The 23,008-nt window shown below is 32.0% G+C and overlaps 2 protein-coding genes across 2 annotated transcripts in view; both read right to left on the reverse strand.

The window, feature by feature from the left end:
• Positions 1-7,117: 7,117 nt before the first annotated feature.
• LOC124530723 (proton-coupled folate transporter-like) lies at positions 7,118-22,102 on the reverse strand. The gene is made up of 7 exons (XM_047104981.1): positions 21,085-22,102; positions 20,648-20,807; positions 13,510-13,611; positions 10,984-11,121; positions 10,252-10,335; positions 9,034-9,190; positions 7,118-8,546 (listed from the first exon to the last, which is right to left on the reverse strand). Exons 1-7 carry the CDS (start codon positions 21,883-21,885, stop codon positions 8,459-8,461), a joined length of 1,530 nt encoding a protein of 509 aa, XP_046960937.1. The 5' UTR covers positions 21,886-22,102; the 3' UTR covers positions 7,118-8,458.
• A 154-nt stretch (positions 22,103-22,256) lies between these two features.
• LOC124530724 (proton-coupled folate transporter-like) overlaps positions 22,257-23,008 on the reverse strand; it is a 29,605-nt gene continuing 28,853 nt past the window's right edge. Inside the window, exon 7 of the mRNA XM_047104983.1 lies at positions 22,257-22,399. Within this exon, the coding sequence (XP_046960939.1) occupies positions 22,327-22,399 (73 nt within the window). The 3' untranslated portion in view covers positions 22,257-22,326. The remainder of the gene's footprint in view (positions 22,400-23,008) is intronic.

Here is a 23,008-nt window from a genome sequence, read left to right on the forward strand (position 1 = left end):
GATTAAAGGAAACCATAAATAAATAAAGAGTATATTTTTATTTATTTTGTAGAGCAGCGAAGTAAACATATACTATGTATATACTTCATCGCGTCATTGTTTTTTATTTATTACCTTCGACACACTCCACACTTTTTTTACATATAATTGAACAAAAGAAGATATATATAACATTATATAATAAAAAAAACCTAAACATGTGAACAGCATTATTTATAACACTTATGTAAAACTCATTATATTATTTTTCACTTACTTCTTATTTCAAAAACCCAGAGTTGTATTCGTGGATTTAAGTTTTCGTTTCGAAGCGATTACAGTACATGCAAATAAACAAATAAAACTTCCGTAAGTATAAACATTAAATTTAACAACTACGCAAAACAGCCAGTCGAATTTATAATTGAAACGGCCATTATTTAGATTTAGGCAAATCAGCGCGAGCAAAACATTGCTTTTCACTTACACTCATACCCGTTTGTCTTGGAGTTTTTGGAAGTCATATTAGGACGTTGTCGTAATACAATAATTGAGCGATAGCGATATTAACACTTACCTATATTAAAATTATAAATGTGAAATTAACTCTGTACGTATTACTTGGTGGTAGGGCTTTGTGCATGCCCGTCTGGGTAGGTACCACTCATTCATCAGTTATTCTGCCGCCAAATAACAGTACTCAGTATTGTTGTGTTCCGGTTTGAAGGGTGAGTGTGCCAGTGTAACTACAGGCAAGGGACATAACATCCTAGCTCCCAAGGTTGGTGGCACATTGACGCTTACAGCTTCATTGTCTATGGGTGATGGTGACCACTTACCATCACGTGGCTCATATGCTCGTCCGCCAACCTATACCATAAAAAAATGTCTATGCATTCACTTTTATTTTAACAAAACTCCAATAAAAGTTTCGTCGGCTTTCAAAATGCCATTTTTTCCCAAATTCATAATGAATATCATATATTATTCAAGCTCGTATCCAATTATATTTCAATTTCATGTCAAATTTCGTCCATTTGGCACTTGTCCTCTTGTTTTTGGAAGACTATGATTTTAAAACAAAATGATCAAATGTGCCAACCAATGACTTTTTTATTGTGGTATAGGTTGGAAGAGCATACCACCTTATGACAAGTGATCACAACCATCCATAGACAATGGCGCTGTAAGAAATATTAACCATTCCTTCACCACCAAACTTGGGAACTAAGTTGTTATGTCCCTTGTGCCTGTAGTTAAACTGGCTCACAGTGAAGTGCCTGTCCAGAATTAAAAAGCCATATGTCTATTGTGCCGTAAAGCATGTTATAACTTATGTCGTCTCTCGTGCAAAATAGCCGTCGTGTCAGATTATAAGGTTACGAATTTATTGCACCTGTGATTTCCCATACTCGTTCCATGACATCCATATTCTTCACAAACTAGTACAAGTGAAAACACAACTAATATAAACCCTTTTCATTTTATTTCTAAGTTAAGTATTAAATGTTAGTTCAATGCGTTCATAAATAAGATTAAATTGTGAAATGAAAAATAATTTCAAAGCAAACCGTGTTTGACTACAAAGGCTTTTCATACTTATAATAGGATTAATAGTTGAGCGGGTCACGCCACTTTATTGCGAATTAGTGAATTAATACTATATTTATTTGCAACCACAGCTATTTGTAATGTTAAATGTATTTTTAAAGGATCATAAAATTGAGTCTTAAATACACTAATATATCATTTTACAGACAAAATAGCTTGTCAATAACAAAGAAAATAAGAACATTTTAATTTAAAGAAAATAACATAATAAAATAACTTGAAGAAATTTGAAGATAAATTAAATTCTTCTTCAAATAATTATTTATGAAAAAAATTATCACTGATTTTGTTTTTTTAAATTCAATAGTATTTACCTGATTAATTTTGGAATAGACATTTCTTTTCCTATCCTTTGATAATTTACGGAATCTTGATAATTGTCTTATGACATAATAATTATAAAGAATATGAAATTTATCATCCAGATCGATTGACAACTAAAAGTAATCAACGTATGTACGAAATGTCATGATACTCTTCTGACCGATCAAGACGACATTTAGAATACGTAGTTGATTTTATATTGCTCAATTGCCTGCGCAAACGTAAGTGAATCCTTTATTACATTTCCATGGAATGTTATATCTAGTCAACTCACGACCGCAGTAGTTGCATTATGTAAATAAATAACATACATGATTAATATGTATATCTTACTATATTATATGTATATTACTCTCGTATGCAATTGTAGGTATATATTTATTGTAATTATAAAAGGTTTAAAAAATGATATAGTAATAAACATGTAAATTTAATAATTTTTCTCCAATTCTCTAAAACTTACAATACATTTATGCGTGATAGAATGAAATAATTTCATTTATTCCTTTATTCAATAAGAACAAGTAACAAAACCATCACCAAAGCGCGCTGTAACAAATACGTGGAATAAGCGCCAAATCACCAAACGAGAAGAGAAAGAGAAAAGACGAGAGTTTTACTTTACTCTGTAATGGAATTATTTACATACAATCACTTTACTATATATAATATATTTTTATAGCACGAGATATTATCGCACAGCTCGATGAAACGACTTCGCTTTGCAAGTAATAATATTCCATACTCCATGCGAGAATTAATTAACTCACATTCCACATTATTACTGATTAACGACGTCTTTGAAATTAATTCCATTTGAGTTGGGTTAGAATCTATTATAAGAAAATGTGCTGAGAAATAACTAAATCTTACCCGTTTTATAAAGACGTCGAGATTATATGGGAACTAAACGAAACTCGACGTCTTGCTCTATCAAAAGAAATACTTCAGAGGTTATTTCTTTAAGAGATTATAAATAAAATATTTAACAATGACAAATCGATTAATATCGAACGTCTATGACACAGATTGTAAACTATTGATACGTTTTTTATAACACTGAGAGATACAAAAAATATTTTTCCTGAAAGATATTTTCGGACTTTTGCAAAAGAAAGGCCAATCCCTCATAGGTTGGTACAAATAGGACTACGTAATACATATTGAAAATTCCTCAAATACTAGTGGTGATGCTACGTACCGCCAAATAATAGGTATGTAGTTTTGACTGTCTAAAATCTGTCTATCTGTTAGGTTAGCACCGCTACTTTACTTTATCTTAATGCAAAAAAATTGCAAAAATAAAAAAATATTTTTTTATTTACATCTGCACATGACAGCACATGTCGAGTACATTACGGCACAATTTTAATAAATTCTATAAGTTAAAGTAGCGGTTCTATCAGGACTCGAAAAAAAGGACCTCCTCATAAAAATGATTTTTTTTGAGTAAATTTATTTTTTCAAGCGGCACAACATAGCACATACTGGGCTCATTTCAGCACATTTTTTTAATAGAAATTCAAAAATTGCGGTGTCATCATAATGGACATGTCTGTATGTTGTTTTATGACGAAACAACTGAAAGGAATCTGATGAAATTTGTCATGAAGCTAGCTTAAACAAGGAAGGATATTCTATGTGGAAACACTTGACGATCAACCTCTAAAACGCGTGTGAAGCCGCGCGTCACAACTAGTTACAAAGCCAATTCTAATTAGTTGGCGTAAATAAATCTTAACTAACATGAACATTAATGTCCACCGCGTCGTAATTAGGGAAAAAGTTAAATTTCCACAGTTAATACTGTCCTGTGTAATAAAAATCTCATTAAACGAATAAAGTGTACAAGCGCTAAAGCATATTTCCGTGGTTTATTAAGCACCTCCGGTGGCCCACGCCTCTTCATCCTGTTTTCTTGTTTATACATTTTTAAAAGCGGAAGGAGAGTACTCCTGAATTTTAATGAACAAAATTAAAAACACTTAATAGTCATAATTCGTTATTTCGAATGTTATAAACAAGATTGTTTATCATTGCTTTTTAATCAAAAATTTCTTTATTCAAGTTGCCTCTTACAAGCACTTTTGGATCTCAATTTACGAGATTTATTAAAACGTAAACCAGTACGGAATGTGGACTACACTGAGACGAATTTAAAATAAACTTATTATTTAATTAACAATTAATTTTAGCATATTTTTAGGTTTTTTTGCAAGTAACAATAAAATTGTTCATATTATAAGACACTTTGTTGGCATTTGTGTGTTTTTATGGCTTAGGTGGCAAACCGACAGGAAACACAGTTGATTCAATGTGACTACCAGATGGATATCTGCAACACGGAGGGCCCTGCAGGGTCGCCGGTCTAATGTGTTAGTCCTGTGTTTTGTTTACCGATAATTACTAATACGCTATACGAATTTCTCTATTTCCTGTAAAGTAATAAAGTGCAATGTTTGTATATGGTGATGTTTAACCAAAAATAAAAGTGAATATGTAATCTATTTTTGGCATATACGTATGGCTAGATGCATATTTATGCGTCTGAGCTCAATCCAATCCAATCCAATCCATCAGGCCATTTCCGTCCACTGCTGGACATAGGCCTCTCCAATTGCACGCCACTGAGATCGTTCTTGGGCTACTCGCATCCAGCTCCTGCCAGCCGTCTTGCGTAAGTCGTCACTCCACCGTGCCCGAGAACGTCCTACACTACGTTTGCCGAGACGCGGTCTACACTCTAGAACACGTTTCCCCCAACGGTTATCGGTTCTGCCACAAATATGGCCAGCCCACTGCCACTTCAGCTTACCAATACAAAATAACATAGGGAACAATAATTCTTAAAAGGTTAAGTTACCGTTCATCTTTCGACAGTTCACTATCTCGGGAGATAGATTATAATCTAACGGTATTTACAACTTTACTTTTTATACCTTGTATACTTAATACTTTGTCATTGTAACAATTTTATTGTAAACAATAGAAATTTTCCAAATCATAAATTCGAAATACAAAAGCCACATGGTACATTCACGTACGCAATCACTATCAAACTGCGTTTAGAGAGTGACATATCTCTCAAGCCTCACTTGACGTACGGTTGTTTACACGATTCACATAGAATTTATGCGTCTAACTGTACAACGAATGGTGGAAAAATAAAAAATAGACAGACGAATCAATCGAAACATTTCATTATAGAAGAAAAAATAAAGTCTTCCAAGGAACTTTCTTTTAGGTTTCAAGCTATTTCAATTAAAAATGTCCATTTAATTCGCCAAGGTTTTTATATGTTGTATATCTTACTACATACATCCTATATTTATCTTACCTTAGTAAATTAAGTCACATTCCCAAGTAAACTCAATTAATTACTTCATTCTGCGAAACGTTTCCACTAGAGACGGTCTACTACGAAACAGTCAAAGCCGTGTTTTAATTATCACGTCGTTATACGAATGTCTCCAAGTTTTAACGCCTGGAATACAACCTTTACTTCATTTATCATTATCACTATGATCACTCATACCTTATCTATTCTTTACTTAGTAAATTATCTCATAAAATTGGAGTTAAAGATCACTCCGAAGAGATCGATAGAGACGTGGAACTTTTTAAATTACATGGTTTTTTATGCTATAGGTTGGCGGAGGAGCTTATGGACTATAGTGGTAAATGATCACCGTCCAAAGATAATGGCCCTATAAGAAATATTAACTATTCCTTATTTAGCGAATGCGTCACCAATCTTGGGCTAGTAGGATGTCTCATGTCCCTGTAGTTAAACTGCCTAACTCATCCTTCAAATTGGAACAGAACAATACTAAGTAATGTTGTTTTGCGGTAGATTATCTGATGAGCGGGGGTACCGATCCAGACGGGCTTGGACGAAGCCCTTTTACCAAGTATATACCAACGAAAATGAAAGACCTGAGCATTCTTCTGATATGCGTTTGCTAGTACTGTTCTTTGTTATAACTGTACCGTGGAGATATGTTTTTGTTTATTGTTTTTTTGTGCTCGACGATGAAGAATATCCAACCATGAGCCGGGATGGACCAATGGTTAGAAAGCGTGCATCTTAACCGATAATTAAAATAAACTACGGCAAGTATGACAGAATTTTCATATGCTAAATTTTCTCCTAATTTTGTTATAATTCATCTCTTGCTCGGTGAAGGAAAACATTGTGAGGAAACCTGCCACATGTGTATCGGACCCGCATTGGAGAAGCGTGGTGTAATATGCTCCAAACCTTCTCCTCAAAGGGAGAGGAAGTCTTCCCAATACTGTGAAATTTACAGGCTGTTAATGTATGTTTGATAAATAACATCGCAAATGTCCATATATCATATTAAAACCTGAATTATCATAGTATGGTGCAATCATCTCAAAAAGGAGAAAACCTTAGCCGAGCAAAGGATCACAAACAGGACAAGTTAATTTACAGAAAAAGTAATAACTTTACATTGTAATTAAGCAATTGCTTTTACGTGTCATCAAATTAAAATAACATATGCTGAAGTGTTAATTACCAATAAAACATTTACCAGATAACATGAAATATTCTCATTTTTTATAATAAATATTGTGAATGAAATAAACTATAAATGGGAATTGTAAATCCATATGAAAAATATTTATAACACATAAAATATATTCGTATTTATAACGATGTTAATAGTAATTTAAATGTGTTTATGGATTTTTAAATTTGATAGCATTTAAATTAAAAATATTTAATTTAGAATTATATACATTATAGTTATTAGACGATAAATGGTCACTGCCGGGGCGCTAGTAGTTCAATATAATACGCCTTGTTGTATATTTAATGGTGGTTTTGGAGAATACCTATGTAAGATTGAACGCGAAGCATCGGCAATGACGATGTGTCACTGGGTCACCGCATGATATACATACGCTTGATGCTTCACGTGGAACGCGGAGAGACAGATCCCGGTTCACGAGGTCACACAAGACTTCCGGTAAGCAATTGTACTGGCGATGGTCCGCAGGGATTCGCTGGGAAAGGGCAGTCTCCTTCTATGATAACGTAATGATCCAGAAAACACCGGAGCGAGAACGGTACAGGGGCAATGACCTCACTTTTACTTACTTACTTTTATATGATTAAAGGTGATCAACAAACATCCATCTTTCTTCGTAACTCCTTCACCAAAATGAAATACATACGAGATTTACATAGTTTTTTATTGGAATGTACAAATTATTTACAATTAAATCGTATGTCTAATTAACAAAATCATACTTATTCTAAAATATCACAATCACAATCTGCAACGATTCAATAAAATTTAAACACATCTGTTTATTTCGGTTTTTTGTATCTCGTCTCGTCATAATATCCTTTACATTTTTTTAACAAGGTTTTATTATTCTTCTCTTAAATAAATCACTATTGAATTTTCTAAATTATATGACAAATGTTAAAAACAAATATTACCCAAAAAAAGCACAATTAAGAATTAATAATTACATTGCATATTTTAATTTAAATCTATAGAACCTTTCACTAACGAAACGGCACCTTCTACAATATATATAATTATTATTTTTATAAAATTTAAAAGTTAAAAACCTTTTTAGCTGTCTTTACTTTTAGAAGCCTCACGCACACTAAAGCATTGTAGTAAGCACGAGTGTCACGCACTCATCTGAAGGACATATAATAATTTAACGTAGACGGAAGCACTTTCGTGAGCGATGAGGTCTATAAAATAATATACTGATTTGTATTGCCATTTAATACGAATTATTCGGCAGTCTTAAACGAGTGAAAAGGTATCGAGAGATTCCGTTGAATTCATTGTTATACGGGTCACTATAAAGGCTTGTTAGAAAACATTATAGAGCAGTTTAATACTGTATACTTTTCACAGCTGACCTACTTATCGATACGAGTGTTATTGTCGTATACTGTTCTAGTCGCAATAAACATATTTTATTTAAATAATTTTAATCGATAAAGAATTTTCCTGTGCTATTTGTACGTTTCTGGTCAAAAATATTTTTGACTGGCAACACCTTTTAAGGTTTTGACATGTAATATTATAGGTTACCTATATCAGTTTCGGATTTTATCAGGGTCGTTATAATTTACTAGCTTCATTTACGAATAATATCAATAAAGTGATATAATTAATGGTGTGAAATTTTTTTTACAAAAATGTTTTTTTTTAATCCTCGCTGTTACGAGGTTACATCAACATTCATTTCATCTGTCATGACCGACTGACAGATAGCATGAACAAATTCTGTCAACCACTGGCTTTAAGCTTATTTTACCTACTTCACAAAAAAGGAGGTTATCAGTTTTTTATTTGAGTTTCTAAGGTAACAAATTTTAAAGCATCAATTCATAACTAAGATATTCTCTCAATTTGGCACACAGATTAGACAAATGTTGTTCTTAGACTTCCTAAATGGTTATTTTTTTAAATTAAGTATTCATGGTTTTCTCAATATTTTATAGTATATACTAAAATCGACATGTACATATATATTGATGAATATATTATGCTTGATTTTCTGGTAACGTGCTTAGTGTCGGTATGGCCAATCTTTTCTTTCTTTTGTCTTTCATGTGTTGACTGTAGAACCATCTAGAAAGATAATACAAAAAAATTAACAATGTTACAATCTTTTATGACATTTAAACTATTTAAAAAAAAATGGACATAAATCTCCAAGTATTGTTTCGTCGTATATTATACGATAGAGTTGTTATGTTCTGAAGAATCAAATATACGCATGGCAAACTTTTTATCTATCTTTAACTGACGGCGGCTATTTGGCTTGTCTACGTGTGTGTAAAAAAGGTCAATCTCTCATAATCAATGACAATTTGGCAAGATCGGAAAAAGATCTTGAAATCTTGTGATCGCGAACTTTCGGCGTCGACCTCGGCCACCTTCGGAAAAATCATCTTCTGCCAAACTTATAACTTTGGCCAGAAATATATCTTCTATCAGACATTAAATAAAACAATGTACAGATTCAAATCCTCTTAAAAAGTATTTACTAACTAATTATTTTGTTGGTTAGATCTATGGGAAAATGGTATACCTCCATACGTAAATATAAACTTACACGAATATTCCCAATGCCGGTAAAGTGGCCAGCACACTGAGCAGGAAAACCGCGCCTGGCAGCACGTGTAGCGTTAATATATACACGCGGGAATACAGCGGTGCAAATATCAGAGGCATCATCGTCTCCGCTACGCCGAATAACGAAAACACTTTACCTAAAAATAAAGGTCAATTTTGTTATCATTTTTTTTTACCACTAGCAATACTCAGTATTGTGTTTCGGTTTGAAATGTGAGTGAGTCAGTGTAACAGCATGGTAGCAATAGTTCGCAACGTTGGTGACGTATAAGCGATGGGTAATTTTTCTTAAAGAGCCAATGTTAGTGAACATCAATTGGCCTATTTCCCAGCCTGGTGTAAAATTTATATAGGCCCGCCTTAACTCGTATTCCATGGTGGCAAATGGACTAACGCTCCCTTATAGCATCATGTCTTCTTTTCGCTTATAGTAAACATACATACGTACAAACATACATACATTAATATAGTAGTATGTGACGGCCACACATATAATACGAATTTGAAAATGCAGTTTTGTTTTTCCGGATTTGAAAACGTAATCTTCTGCTAAAAATCAATGTGGTCTAGCGACTGGGCCATTACGCTATAATAGTATTATCCCGCCCAAATTTGGATAGTTAATGCTCCCTCTTATATATTAAGTAGCTTTTGTTATGAAAGCAGACTCTGTGACAAGGTACTTAATAATTAAAATCAAATTATACTTTATTCCAGTAGGCTCTTGAGCACCTTTCAAACATCATTTTACAAGTCTAATAAAACAATGCTATCAGAAATTGTTCGGATTTATTAAATAGATAAATTAAACGGGTAAACAAAATTAAATAAATAATAATAAACCTACGTCAAAAATGAGTGGAAATACATTAAATAGTGAAAAATGTCTCGACACGATTTTTTCATTATGAGTTTTATGAACCTTTTTATTATTGATATACATTTAAAGTCGTTTACAGACTAGTTTTAATCGTCTTATTTTGTACACATTGCTTTGCTGTTTTTCATTTTGAGTACTTAGTGAGTGAGTTTTTATAAACATCCTTATTTTACACGATATATAAGACGGTTTGAAAAATATTCATAGTCTTATAACAGATATTATTTCATTCATGATTTGAAAATGGACCATTAACACAAGTCACAAGAATATTAATTATAATTTAAAATAAGTTATTTCAAAAACGAAAATACATACCTAGTTCTTGGTGCGATACGAGTTTAGATGCGATCGATCGGAGGGCTATTGTTGTCGTACCGTTCAATATTTCAACGAGAGGAGCTAAAACAAAATAAATAGAAAGATATTTTGATAAATTATACCTAAATGTGTGCATTGCCGATATTCTGTAAGAGCGAACTTAAATCGTATCACGAAAAGCGATCGGAAGTGATATGCCACATTGAATATAACTAAAGCAATTAAATGATTATACGCTTCAAAATAGATTAAGTCGTGAAGTGAGATTATCCATGATCGCCAACGCCTGGGCTGAGACCTCCTCTCTTTAGATTTACTTTTGACACATACAGGTTTCATCTCATTGTTTTCCTTCACCGTTGACTGTTTTGATACAAATGGTTTAATAAAATGATATTATGTATATATATCTATATATATAAACAAAACAGTCAACGGTGAAGGATATGTATATAATATATATTTATTTAATCCAACACTGCGGATTGGCAGATGTCTGTGAATTTTGTATAATTCAAATAGTTTTTTCCGCTAATTTTCAATTTTTCACTCTAAGTTTTCAGTCAATCAGTTGATTGAAATTCCATTGATGTTAATGTTTTTATGTTCATTTGGATTACTCTCCCAAAGGGAAAACTCATTAATTATAATAAACTTAATAAGTTTAATGAGCATTGTTTCAAATTAAATAAATTGTACATTCAGAAAATTCAAAACATATATGTTTACCCATATAGACTTCGAGGTCGGTTCTAGCAAAGGCTAAAACGAAGGCACCGCCTATCTTACTCGTTGTCGAGATCATTCCAAGAACAGCGTCATCGACTCCCAACTTCTTGCTGAACACGCTAATACAAAACATTGTACCTGAAAACAAAATAAGAATAATAGTATCGTGATAGATTCTAGTCATGATGACCAATGTAACGGGAGACCGGCTCACCACACAAGAAATAGTCAGGACTCCTGGGCTTACATGAGTATAGGGCCCTTTTGTTAGCTATTTACGAAATAAAAAATAAAACCCTTTTTTATAATTTTAAAAATTCTTCTACCATGTAGAAATAATTTCCTCGTTGCCAGTGTTTAAGTTTCATATAAATGGTTCGTTAATTTTCGTAAATTCTTAGAAATCTGATGGATTGTACTATCTTGTAGTTATACCACGTCTATTTCTATCACGAAGAGCATGTTTATAGCTTTCAACTTTTATTATCGACTATCGTCCCTAGTCTTTTGATTAAGATGTTAGTTATTTATTACAAATGTGATAATTTCGAAAATATACATAGCAATCAACGCGTACAAAACCTGTAAGGGGAATTGTTGGTTTTCGGGGACCCCTCAGGTTGGGGGCTCTGGGCTTGTACCCTGTGTGCCCTTTTGGTAAAGACGATAATGAACATATTGCAAAAGTGTGGGCGGAAACACAGGTCCGACGCGACAAGGAAAGATTTTAGGCAAATAACTAAAAGCTTTACGTGCTTTCTATTAGGGTATAAACTCTAACAGACTCCGAGCTGTTACTGAGAAACTTTCAACGAAAAAAAAAACCAAAATATTTTTGGTACCAGCGTGGGATTCCACCCAGAAACTCAAGATATGGTTACTTAAAAATAAACCTATTCAACATTGAGGTGGTCAAAATAACGCATTCTATTCAATTTAAATTTCTGATGAAAATAATATATATTCGTACGACAATAATAAACATATATTTTACAAAGTAATTATTAATAATATCAGGAAATAGAGATATCATATCAAATATTTATTTTATATTAGTTAAACAATCCTTAACCATAATTTATCTGTATTCTATTATATTACATTGTATTATTTTATTACTGAAAAGATAATACATTAAAATATTTGCTATATCATCCAGAATCTTATTTAATTAATTAAATCTATACAAACAATCATTTATAAACTGAACAAGATAATTAAGAATTATAATATAATTATTCATTGTGATGTAATTTATCAATGACATCAAAAGGCTAATAAAAAAATGATATCGCACCTACTAGACAATCTGAGAAAATATAGGAGGGATAGATATTTGATGGTAGGGCTTTATGCGAGGCCGTCTAGGAAGGTACCATCGACTCAGTACACACAGTACTCATTATTGTTGTGATCCAGTCAGAAAGGGTAACCAATGAAACTACAGGCACATTAACATAACATCTTACTTCCCAAGGTTGGTGGCGCATTGGCGATGGTGACCACTTACCATCAGGCCCATATGCTCCAACCAATGCCATAAAAAGAGAGAGATAAGAAAAATAATTTACGACTACTCAAGCACATGTACAGTATGTATGTATGTATGTATATATTATGTGCATTATACATACTTTTCAATGAACATAAAAGAATCATACTTGCAAAAAATACAGTAATATAACCCATTATACTAATCGTCGGACAATTTTAAAGGATAGCACAGTCCGGTTTTATTTTTACGATCATGTTCATGATCATTTATAATCAGAATTCGATGTAAGGCAATTTGGACCAACGAGAGATCGCACAAAACATAACATTTTTTCAAGGAAATGTTTAATACATAAAGTTATAGGGTTGTATATTATCAATTATTATTATACGATACGCTTTTTTTATTTTCTTTTATGTTATACTTATAATTAGTGATGAGTGTACATTGTGTGTGTATATTTGATACCCTCACGGACACACAATGGCCAGTCAGGCTTACAAAACTCCTATCACCAAATAAACACATGTATCTATACATATATTTTAAAAGTGAAACAAAGTGTCCATCTGTCACTGTCAAACCAATGGAGCGAATTTGATGAAAGGAAAGAAACAGCCTGTAAATTTCCCACTGCTGGGATAAGGGCTCCTCTTCCATTAAGGAGAGGGTTTGGAATATATTCCACCACGCTGTTCCAAAGCGGGTTGGTGGAATGCACATGTGGCAGAATTTCTGCTGAAATTAGACACATGCAGGTTTCCTCACGATTTTTTGCTTCGCCGCCGAGCACGAGATGAATTATAAACACAAATTAAGCACATATATGCCTGGGTTTGAACCCGCAATCATCGGTTAAGATGCGCGCGTTCTAACCACTGGGCCATCTCAGCTCAATTTTGTATGAAACAAATTTCAATTCAAAGGAAGGACATAGACTACTTTATTGCCTAACACATGACAATGAACCTCATTAAGCGAGTGCGAAGCCGCGTGCGATAGCTAGTATAATAATATTAACAATAACTTACCTATAGAATGTGTAACGAGATTGTAAGTCGAGTAAATGCTGTACTTCACTTCGTCCCAATTGAAGCGGTAGCGTGCGAAAATATACATTATACTCAGTTCACCTGAAACAGTTGAAAACTCCATTAAAAACCGTCGGTCCGTCAAAACGAAATCTGCGAAAGTGCTTTTTCAGTATCATATTTGTTTCGCTGTAATGGGGCTAAAATGTTTATATCACTGCGATACCGATTGAACAAATAAAAATTCTGTAGTACATCGTTAATAAAAACATTTTGAATGGCTTTATGATTCGATATTTAAATATATGATCGGAATTGTATTGGACGCGATATGTTAAAGGAACAGCTACTGCATGCCCAAATGTTGCATTAAAACCTCCTTTGTAAGAAAAGGATTTTTTTTTTGTTAAATATGAATGTGGCAGTATTTTATCAGACATTGAAGTTTCTTCTCCATGGTTTTTATTTTCACGATTTTAAATTAAGAATTCGAACCTAGTGGCAATTAACAGGACATGAACCATTTGTAATATTTGGATAAGATTCACGTATTCATCCAACAGTCTATCTCGGCTTTTATCTTATTATAAAAATGCTGATAAATGAGATTTTATTAGACATCATATATTTTAGCTTACTTTGATCAATGAACTCAATCTTCGATGATGCATATTAATAGTTTGCTCAATCGATATTAACGGGAAGCAGTACGTAGATGAGGATTAACGAAGCTGGCATTTTTATTAAAGATATAAGAGATACTTTTTACAATCTATTATTTTAGTGGCCAGTATTAACATTATATTGAAAGTTAACATTTTATCGTTTGATTTAAATTAAATCGGTTGAAACATAGATTGTTTCTCATATATGGATGTTTTGATTAACCGCCGAGTAATCGTTGAGGCATATGATTCTGACCGATATTGGCCACGACAGCCATGCTTGACGTAAAAACTAACTGATTTTTTTTTACAAATAAATTCAATTTCATTTTATTGGCCCGAACCGTTTAAAGGACCTGGGGTTATGATGGGCTTTTATGTATATAACTTTTTCAATCTTGTAAAACCGCCATGGTCCTGGGGGATGACAGGGTATTTGGAATCTGCACATAAGAGCTAGTCATATATGCTTTGATAATGGTACAGTTAGTTGGATTGGATGGAAACATCCACAGACATTGGCCCTGAAAGAAATTTTAAACATTCCTTATATCACCAATGCACCAACCTTGGGCTAATATGATATGTCTAATGCTAACGGATGACTGCGCGTTCAAACCCAGGCAAGCTCCACTTAATTTTCAAGTGCTTAATTTATATTTATAATTCATGCTCGGCGGTGGAGAAAACATCGTGAGCAAATCTGCATATGAATAATTTCAACGAAATTCTATCATATGGGAATCCACCAACCGTTATAAGTGGGTGGTATTGGACAAACTTGTACAAAAACATAGTGAGTTATTATTCAACACAAGGCAAGCCCAAAGCATGAACCTCAGTTTCCAAGCAGGATATATTAATCTAAATAATTGTACTAACTAACATGACTTTGTATTTTTTAAATGTTGAAAAAGAGTAACTACTGAATCTACTTTCCGAACCGGTGGTAGCTCCACTTAATTGTAAAATGACGATTCATAAGCGCTTGTATAAAGTTACTTAAGTCTACTTGAATAAAGTTTATTTTGATTTGATTTGATTTAATGGTGCTAGGTAGCATTGTTGAATACTGATGTTCTTGGTTTCCAGCAATTATGGATATTACATAAATATGAATAATTAAAGATATAGCTTTTTTGGTCACTGGAAGTACAAGCACGATTTTATTACTGATTAAACAGATAACAGATTGAAAAATTTTTTTGAAAAATAGTGAAATATTTTTATATATAGTTTCCGCGTTCGACTGATAAATGTAATATTTTTTTTAATGACTGGAAAACTATCTGGGACGGACAGCCCTGATTTAACATGTGCTTGTAATGTTTTCGGAAACACAATGAAAATATTATATTTTATTGAGATCATTCGAGTTTCCGACTACAACGCTCACATACGAATTAACTTGGGGATAAAATAAACATTTACGTTTTATTAAAAAATATAAGAAATTTGCTCAAAATTATGTGAAAAGAGATATTACGTAAATCGACTATTTTATAAAACGAATTAATCTCGTTACACGGTTTTAATTCACGTATAAATTATAAGATGTAAGTATTTCTCACATGACTCGAGATAAATGCATTTAAGTTCATTAAATTTTCGTGAAAATCGTGCTGTAATTAAATTTTTGAAAGATATGAAGTAAAACGACACAACTTAGACGTAACATCGGCAAATTCAATAAAACTGATTACTGCCGATTTAAACAACCAATAGAAGTAGCTCCCTATCGCGCCATTCGACACTATTCGTCGCTATAGATTCTCGAGAAATCCACGTGTCAAATTGACGAATTTATTAGATGATATTTCAAGTTATAACGTTTGTGTAAAGATCATATTCACATAAGAAATAAATATTGATAATTTTGTATGGCGTACTTAATTCGGATGTGATCTGTTTTACGTATTTTGCCGATGCAATATCTAAGTTGTGTTGTACTATATACATACGTGATCTTGTGGTTGTGTCGTACTTTACATTAATGCAATACTATTTTTAAAAAACGTATTTAAAACATGCATGCCAAATTTCAAAGCCGCTATACAGCTGACATGCACTAGTTACTCGAGCTGTCTTTTTTCATTCATTTTAATGCGGCGTTTCGAGAGCCGTCAATTATTGTATTGATCTGACGTGAATTGCATTTGGGATAACTGCGATAGCGTGAAATGCATATGTATGCGTGCACAGTCGTCCTCAGAACAGTTTATCTATATACTAATACTGTTACGCGCGGTTTCACTCGCATAAAAATATGAATATATTTATATTGATATAAGAACTCTTTGTTTACAAAACTTTTTTCCAAATAAAAAGTAGCCTATGTTCTTTTTTAGGCTCTAGATTATTCGTGTAGCAAATTTCATTTAAATTGATCCAGATATTTTGGCGTGAAAGCGAGACAGACTAAAAGAGTTACTTTCGCATTTATAATATTAGTATAGAAGTATGTATTATAAAAGCCTAAGTAAGTCTGTTACTTTTTGACGTTTAAGCCGCTGACGATTTAGATGAAACTTTGTATGGAGATAGTTTGAGTCCCGGGAAAGATATAGGGTTCATTTTTCAATAGTTGAAATAGTAAAATTTCATAAAGCGGTAGGTTAGGCTAGGACAATATAGCTTATTAAAACATATTGCAATCGAAAAAGGGATATAGATAAACTAAACCGTAAGTTTATATATTCCAAGCAACTTCCTCTTCTATGTGATACATTTCACAATAGATTCTCAACAGGATATCTCTATTAATAATACGACACTATACCACTTAACTATTTACATCCAGTATAATTTTACTTTCAGTATTCGCAGCGACGCCGACATTCAAAATGCAAATTTGCGAAACCTTTAGTTTGTCATATATACATCCTTCGATCAAATTGTAAAGAGTAATTTACATGTTCACCAAGAAATACATTTTTGTCCCTTTCCAATTGTATACGTCCGGAAAGAGACGACACCCAGAATTAGCCAACCAAACAACCAAACTAATTAAAAAAACTAAAAAAACCCAGAAACTTTAAGTTGTACTAAACCCAAGACTTTAGGTTTTCTTATATTCTAACTAATACTAAAGAGTCTAATACATTATACATGTAATTTAACAACAATTATTATAAACAAGTACATGTTTACGTACACAAAAAAAAACTCTAAACTTCATTAGTTATTAATTTATCATAATTAAACAATTATACGAGTTTATTTGTTTACTGTACCATTATACGTAAACACTAAACATTACGCGCGTTGTTTATGATGCTGACTGTACCTGTCCGGCGCATGACGTTATCGAATGATAGTAATCCTATACAAAAATGAGTTTCATAATAATCAGTCAAGCGTTTGTTTCCGGTATATCCTTACAACGTTAGTTAAATGCATTTGTTTTGATATAACTTATCATATTATGAACATTTTGTTGTAGTTGTCTGTTAGTATCGAATATCTTTTAAAATATTAATTGCAGGAGCAAATCACGCATCACCTATTTTGATTTTAATAGTTCTACTAACAACGTTTATCGACTATTGGATTCTAATTTATTTATAAAATATTTTTAATTATTTACTTAAGAAGACATAAAATAGCGTACACTCTGAATCTAAGTTATTTAATTTTGGAATTGTATAGTTTGAGAAAAACAATAGCGTTTAGAAAATGAAAAATTGTCGAAACCTGCATGTTTCAAATTTCATCGAAATTCTACCACATGTGCATTCCACCAACCCACAGCGTGGTGGAATATGTTCCAAACTCTCTCCTTAATGGAAGAGGAGACCTTAACCCAGCAGTGGGTAATTTACAGGTTACTTTACTTTTTTTACTTTTATTTTATTATAAAAGATAGGCAAAAAAACCAAACCAATTGCGGTATTATATAAAAATTAAAACTGAAAGATTTACAAATATCACTCCCATGCATTTATTTGTGTCTATATTTGAAGTGTATGGCTCAATATTATATATTACTATATTTGGAGTCGGTGTCAGTCAACCTACACTATATCTATCAAAAAACAATACGAGAATACTTTAAGAAATATTTTTCTTACAAATTACCTTTTATACGATATTATACTGGGTCAATCAAGAGGCTCGTATCGCTTCTTTCTTTTGATTGTTGAAGCGTGTACCCGTGGCTGACACCGGCTCCAAATATAACAATAACTATAACTACGTTATATAATCGTAAATCGACTTTTAAGTAGTCTAATATTTTTCATTTCATTTTACCTAGGAGGACTCTCAAAAATATGTTAAATATGCAATTATTTTTATTACTTTTTAGTACATTTTTATTTGTTTTAAAATAGTGTTTTGTTTGAAGTCGGTTTTTCTTTTTGTTAAAATTTTATTTATCAAATAAATTTTAAATGATACTTTTAAAGATTTTACTTTTTGGCACTTGAACTAAGAGATCACACAGACCTACAAGTACTTGCAAGGAGTATACCAGCAATATTACTTAATATTTATGATATGGAGTCATCTATTGTCATGACATCATTTGCAGTAAAACAATTACAAGAATAATATTTATTTCTAAATACAACGAACGAGAGACATCTGTATCAAGTCGTAATAGATCTTTTTTCATTAATACCTTAATATAAATTTTGTTTTACAAAAAATCTAGGTATCGTTTTCATTGTGACCTCAAACTAAATATCTTATAACGCGAATATTTGTTATGATAATAGATACATCTTTCGGACGAAATAATATTCCTTTCAAATAAAACATTTAGTTACGTTCTTGTTTGGAAATTTTATTGTTTTGATGACATATATGTTTCGTATATTTTTTTTAATAATTATGATTGATAAACCTATTCTAATATTATGTATTTTTTTATGTCTCTAATATATTTTTGTTATTATTTACTATAAGAAAATAAATGATCAGAAACAAAATACATAGATAGATATATTTTTTTAAAACAAACTTTTCGAGATATATTACAATTAAAGTATTCAAAAGAATTTGTTTTGAAATCTCTTGAACATTTGATATATACTCTATATATTTTGTCTATATTTAATTTCTAAATACTATATTATATACTTGTTATATAACAGAAAAAAAAATGATTTAAATGTAATTAAAATTAAAATGGTAGAATAGAACATGATAGTATAGATAGTACAAATAGTAGAATATAATCTATAATATCTGTATGAATGATATATATGTGAAAGTAACTCTCAGTCTGTCTGTCTGTTGCTCTTTACGACTAAACCGCTGAGCAGAATTTGATGAAATTTGGTATGAAGCAAACTTGAACTCCGAGTAAAGACATAGACTACTTTTTTTGCCTGACACATGACAACCAACCCCCTAAATGCTGAGCGAAGCCGCAGGCGGCAACTAATTACGAATAATATAAAGAATGAAACAAGTTTACTGTTTAAATTCTCCGATTCAAAACTATCGCTAACAAAAATAATCGAGTAATTTCCCATCGAAATTTACAGTGCTATTGTTTTATAAATAAACTTTACTAAACAATGCTAAATACATTGTTTATAAAATGAAATCAAAGAACTAATTACTAACGGGCGTGTAGGTTGTTTATTTAATAATGACAGTATTAATTAACGTTCGTGAAATAAATTAACTATTATTAAATTTGGAATGATTTAATGTCACTTCTATATCATTTAAATTCGCATTATTATTGTTACTATTGATGTTGTATGTTTTTAGTATTTGCGAATCAGATGTGGGTAATTGTTGAAATTGATTGATTTCTTTTAAACTAGTAATTGATAATCGTCTATAGAAGTCCGCCTGGGTAAAATTGTAATTTATGGGAGTATCATATGAAAAACTGCCACGCGGGTAAAACCGGATCCTATATTGGAGCAGTATGGGAGGAGCTCCAATCACTCCCCAAAAGCGAAGACAACAGTCTTGAATATTTTTTTAATATTGTATCTCCAAAGGTATATAGTCCATGCGTTTGATTCAACGTATCTTTGATTGGTATTTATTTTTATTAACATTCAATTAAATAATTAAGATCTTATTTGACTCTATTACTTAAAAGCTATAAAGATGAATACAAACGAAGAGCAATTATTTGTTTTCTATTACCTGAATAATATATTCGAGTCAAAAATATTTAATGATAATTACTGTCAAGAACTTCGTGGTATTTGATTAAATCGTTGGAATCTCGAGCAGAGTCTAGCTCGTCTATTATAAAGAGCTACCTCGAGACAGATAACAATTAATCTAACAGCGACATGACCTTTGATATTTGTATAAATGACACCTATATCAATTACAAAACTATACCAAACTTTGTAAGGAACAAATTTTAAAATCCTTTCAACCAAGAAGGAAATGTAGGTATTTCCTTTTTGGTTGAAAGGATTTTAAAATCAGCACTTAAATAATGAAATGTGATATGGATGTATAGACTACAAAGAAATATTTGATATAGTACGTACCCCACATAGGTCCGAAACTCAGACAGACCACAGTCAACACCAAGCATATCCTTAATCTTCTATTATTAGGACCTTTTTTGAACGCTATATGCATCGTCTGTTTAAGACTGTGGAAATCGAAAAATTCCAGAAGAAACCCGGTGCATCCTGTCCGCTTTTCCTGGAATAGTATTATAATAATCATCACTGGAAAGAAGTAAATAATAACATTATATGTATTAAAATTGCCATTGCTTGGCCTGATCATTCTAAATCTTATTTGCAGTAAAACGAGTTTATTTACGCTTTTATTATAACACGTTTTATAAAAATAGACTTCTTCAGTAAAAGTATCTGGTTTATTCTAGAATATAAAACATAAACTGAAGTAAAAATCAAATAAGGAAAATCATTTCACAACAATACACTAAAATAAACATATCGATAACAATACATACCTTATCCTTATTTTCTAACCATCTATGATCTTCGATGACAAAGATAACGTAACATAAATTGATGAATTGGAAGAACGCGGCCATAGAGAACACTCCATAGTATCCGGCGTATTTTAACAGCACACCACTCAAACCCATCCCTATTGGGAATCCGACGGTCATACACAAGCTCAGTATTCCCAGTCGAAATGTTCTCGTCTCCTTCGATGTGATATCACCCAGGTAGCTAAAAGTGCCGAGCAGCATTGTGTACCATCCCCCTGTGAGCGATTGGAATATGACCTCCATAAATACAGTCAACTCCACTGGGACTTCATAGAAAAAATACGTGTTCGTCATATTCAGGAGGCATGTCATGATTTCCCCGATGATCGGCATCGTCATGCAAATTTTCCGCCTTCCTGTCTTGTCGCTCCAAGCGCCTATGAACAGCATCAGGGTGGTCGGAACAGCTGTTAAAATAACGCTCTTCCAAGCTTGAACGGAGGCTATTAGTTTTTGCACCTCGTCTTCTTCGAATGTGTGATTTGCTCGCTTTCTGAGTCTCAAATGGGTGCAAACGACATCTTCGAATTCCAAATTTACTCGACACGCCTTGTCCAAATTTAGATTCTGGGTAGCCAACATCGCTAGAACACTAGGCATCACAAACAACGCCAAAACAGGCTCCACCGTGATATTCGCTTTGACATATTTCAATTTACCCAAAAATCCCAAGTTCTGTATATTCGTTGGTATTTCAGCTTTCAACGGTTGTTCCTCTGCTGTTTGATTTGTATTTTTTTGATTTTCGGGTTCCATTTTGATTTAGAAAATATAATGTTATTTTGAAATTGAAATTTACGATATACTGAACATAATTATTTTGAAATAATGATAATTTATAAATATCCAATTGTTATTTATGTGATGGTAATTCACGCGGTTCTGTGATGCACATCCGTCGCGAATACGAGCACTCAATATAAGATGCAGTTAGCGTCGATGCACGAGGGGACGAAGCGTTCGATTGTTCGACTCCACGTTAACAAACATCCTTATATTGTCATATCAGTTTTAAAATCATTAGCAAACACTCGAGCCGGTTTGAAAATAAACTCGGCCTTAAATAATCACGCTATTAAGTCGTAATGACATTAGTGTAAATAAAAGATTAGTATTAAATAGAATAAAAAAAACATTTAAAAGTTATTTTTATTTTGCCTTAATTAATTTTAATTGTTAACTAATAGTGTATTTAAATTAAATATCTTTATTTACGTCGACCATTTCTTCGACTTGTTTATTGTCTTCACGTTGCTCGAAATACATCCAACTATAAACAAAAACAAATCATTAATCGTTAATTATTTTAACAAATAAACGTAATTACTAACTGTTTCAAAATCATATTAATTATCAAGGCTCTTATAAACGCTTTTAAACGTCACATTAGATAATTAAACATTTTAACGAATATAGCCGACAAGAATTTCCATGGCTATTGTTTACTACTAATTAAATTGCTTAGTGTGTTAATTAAATATAATCAAATTACAAATTAAAGAATAAGTACGCTAAGTACGCTTTGAACAAAAATGAACTTTATGGACAAATAATTTATTCCAAATCTACTAACAGTAGTACTTGAAGTAATATATCATATTTTAAGTTATTTTTACCATAAGTTAGTTTAACTTATCTAACTTTTAAAATAACATTAAAATGAACTAATTGACAATGCTAAGAGTGTTTGTAAAATTTATTATAGAAAATAACCCTTTGAGAGGCTTAATTGATTTTACTTTGACAAATACTTGGTGTTATAAATTGTGCATGCTGTTAGTACGTATTTCTAGCGCCAGTTTATTATGGTTAAGTAAGTAGTATTGAGTGTTGATTCGTAGTAAAATATATTTAAATATACATAGTATAAAACAAAGCC

This window comes from Vanessa cardui, chromosome 6, assembly GCF_905220365.1.
Source record: "Vanessa cardui chromosome 6, ilVanCard2.1, whole genome shotgun sequence".
NCBI classification, from domain to species: domain Eukaryota; kingdom Metazoa; phylum Arthropoda; class Insecta; order Lepidoptera; family Nymphalidae; genus Vanessa; species Vanessa cardui.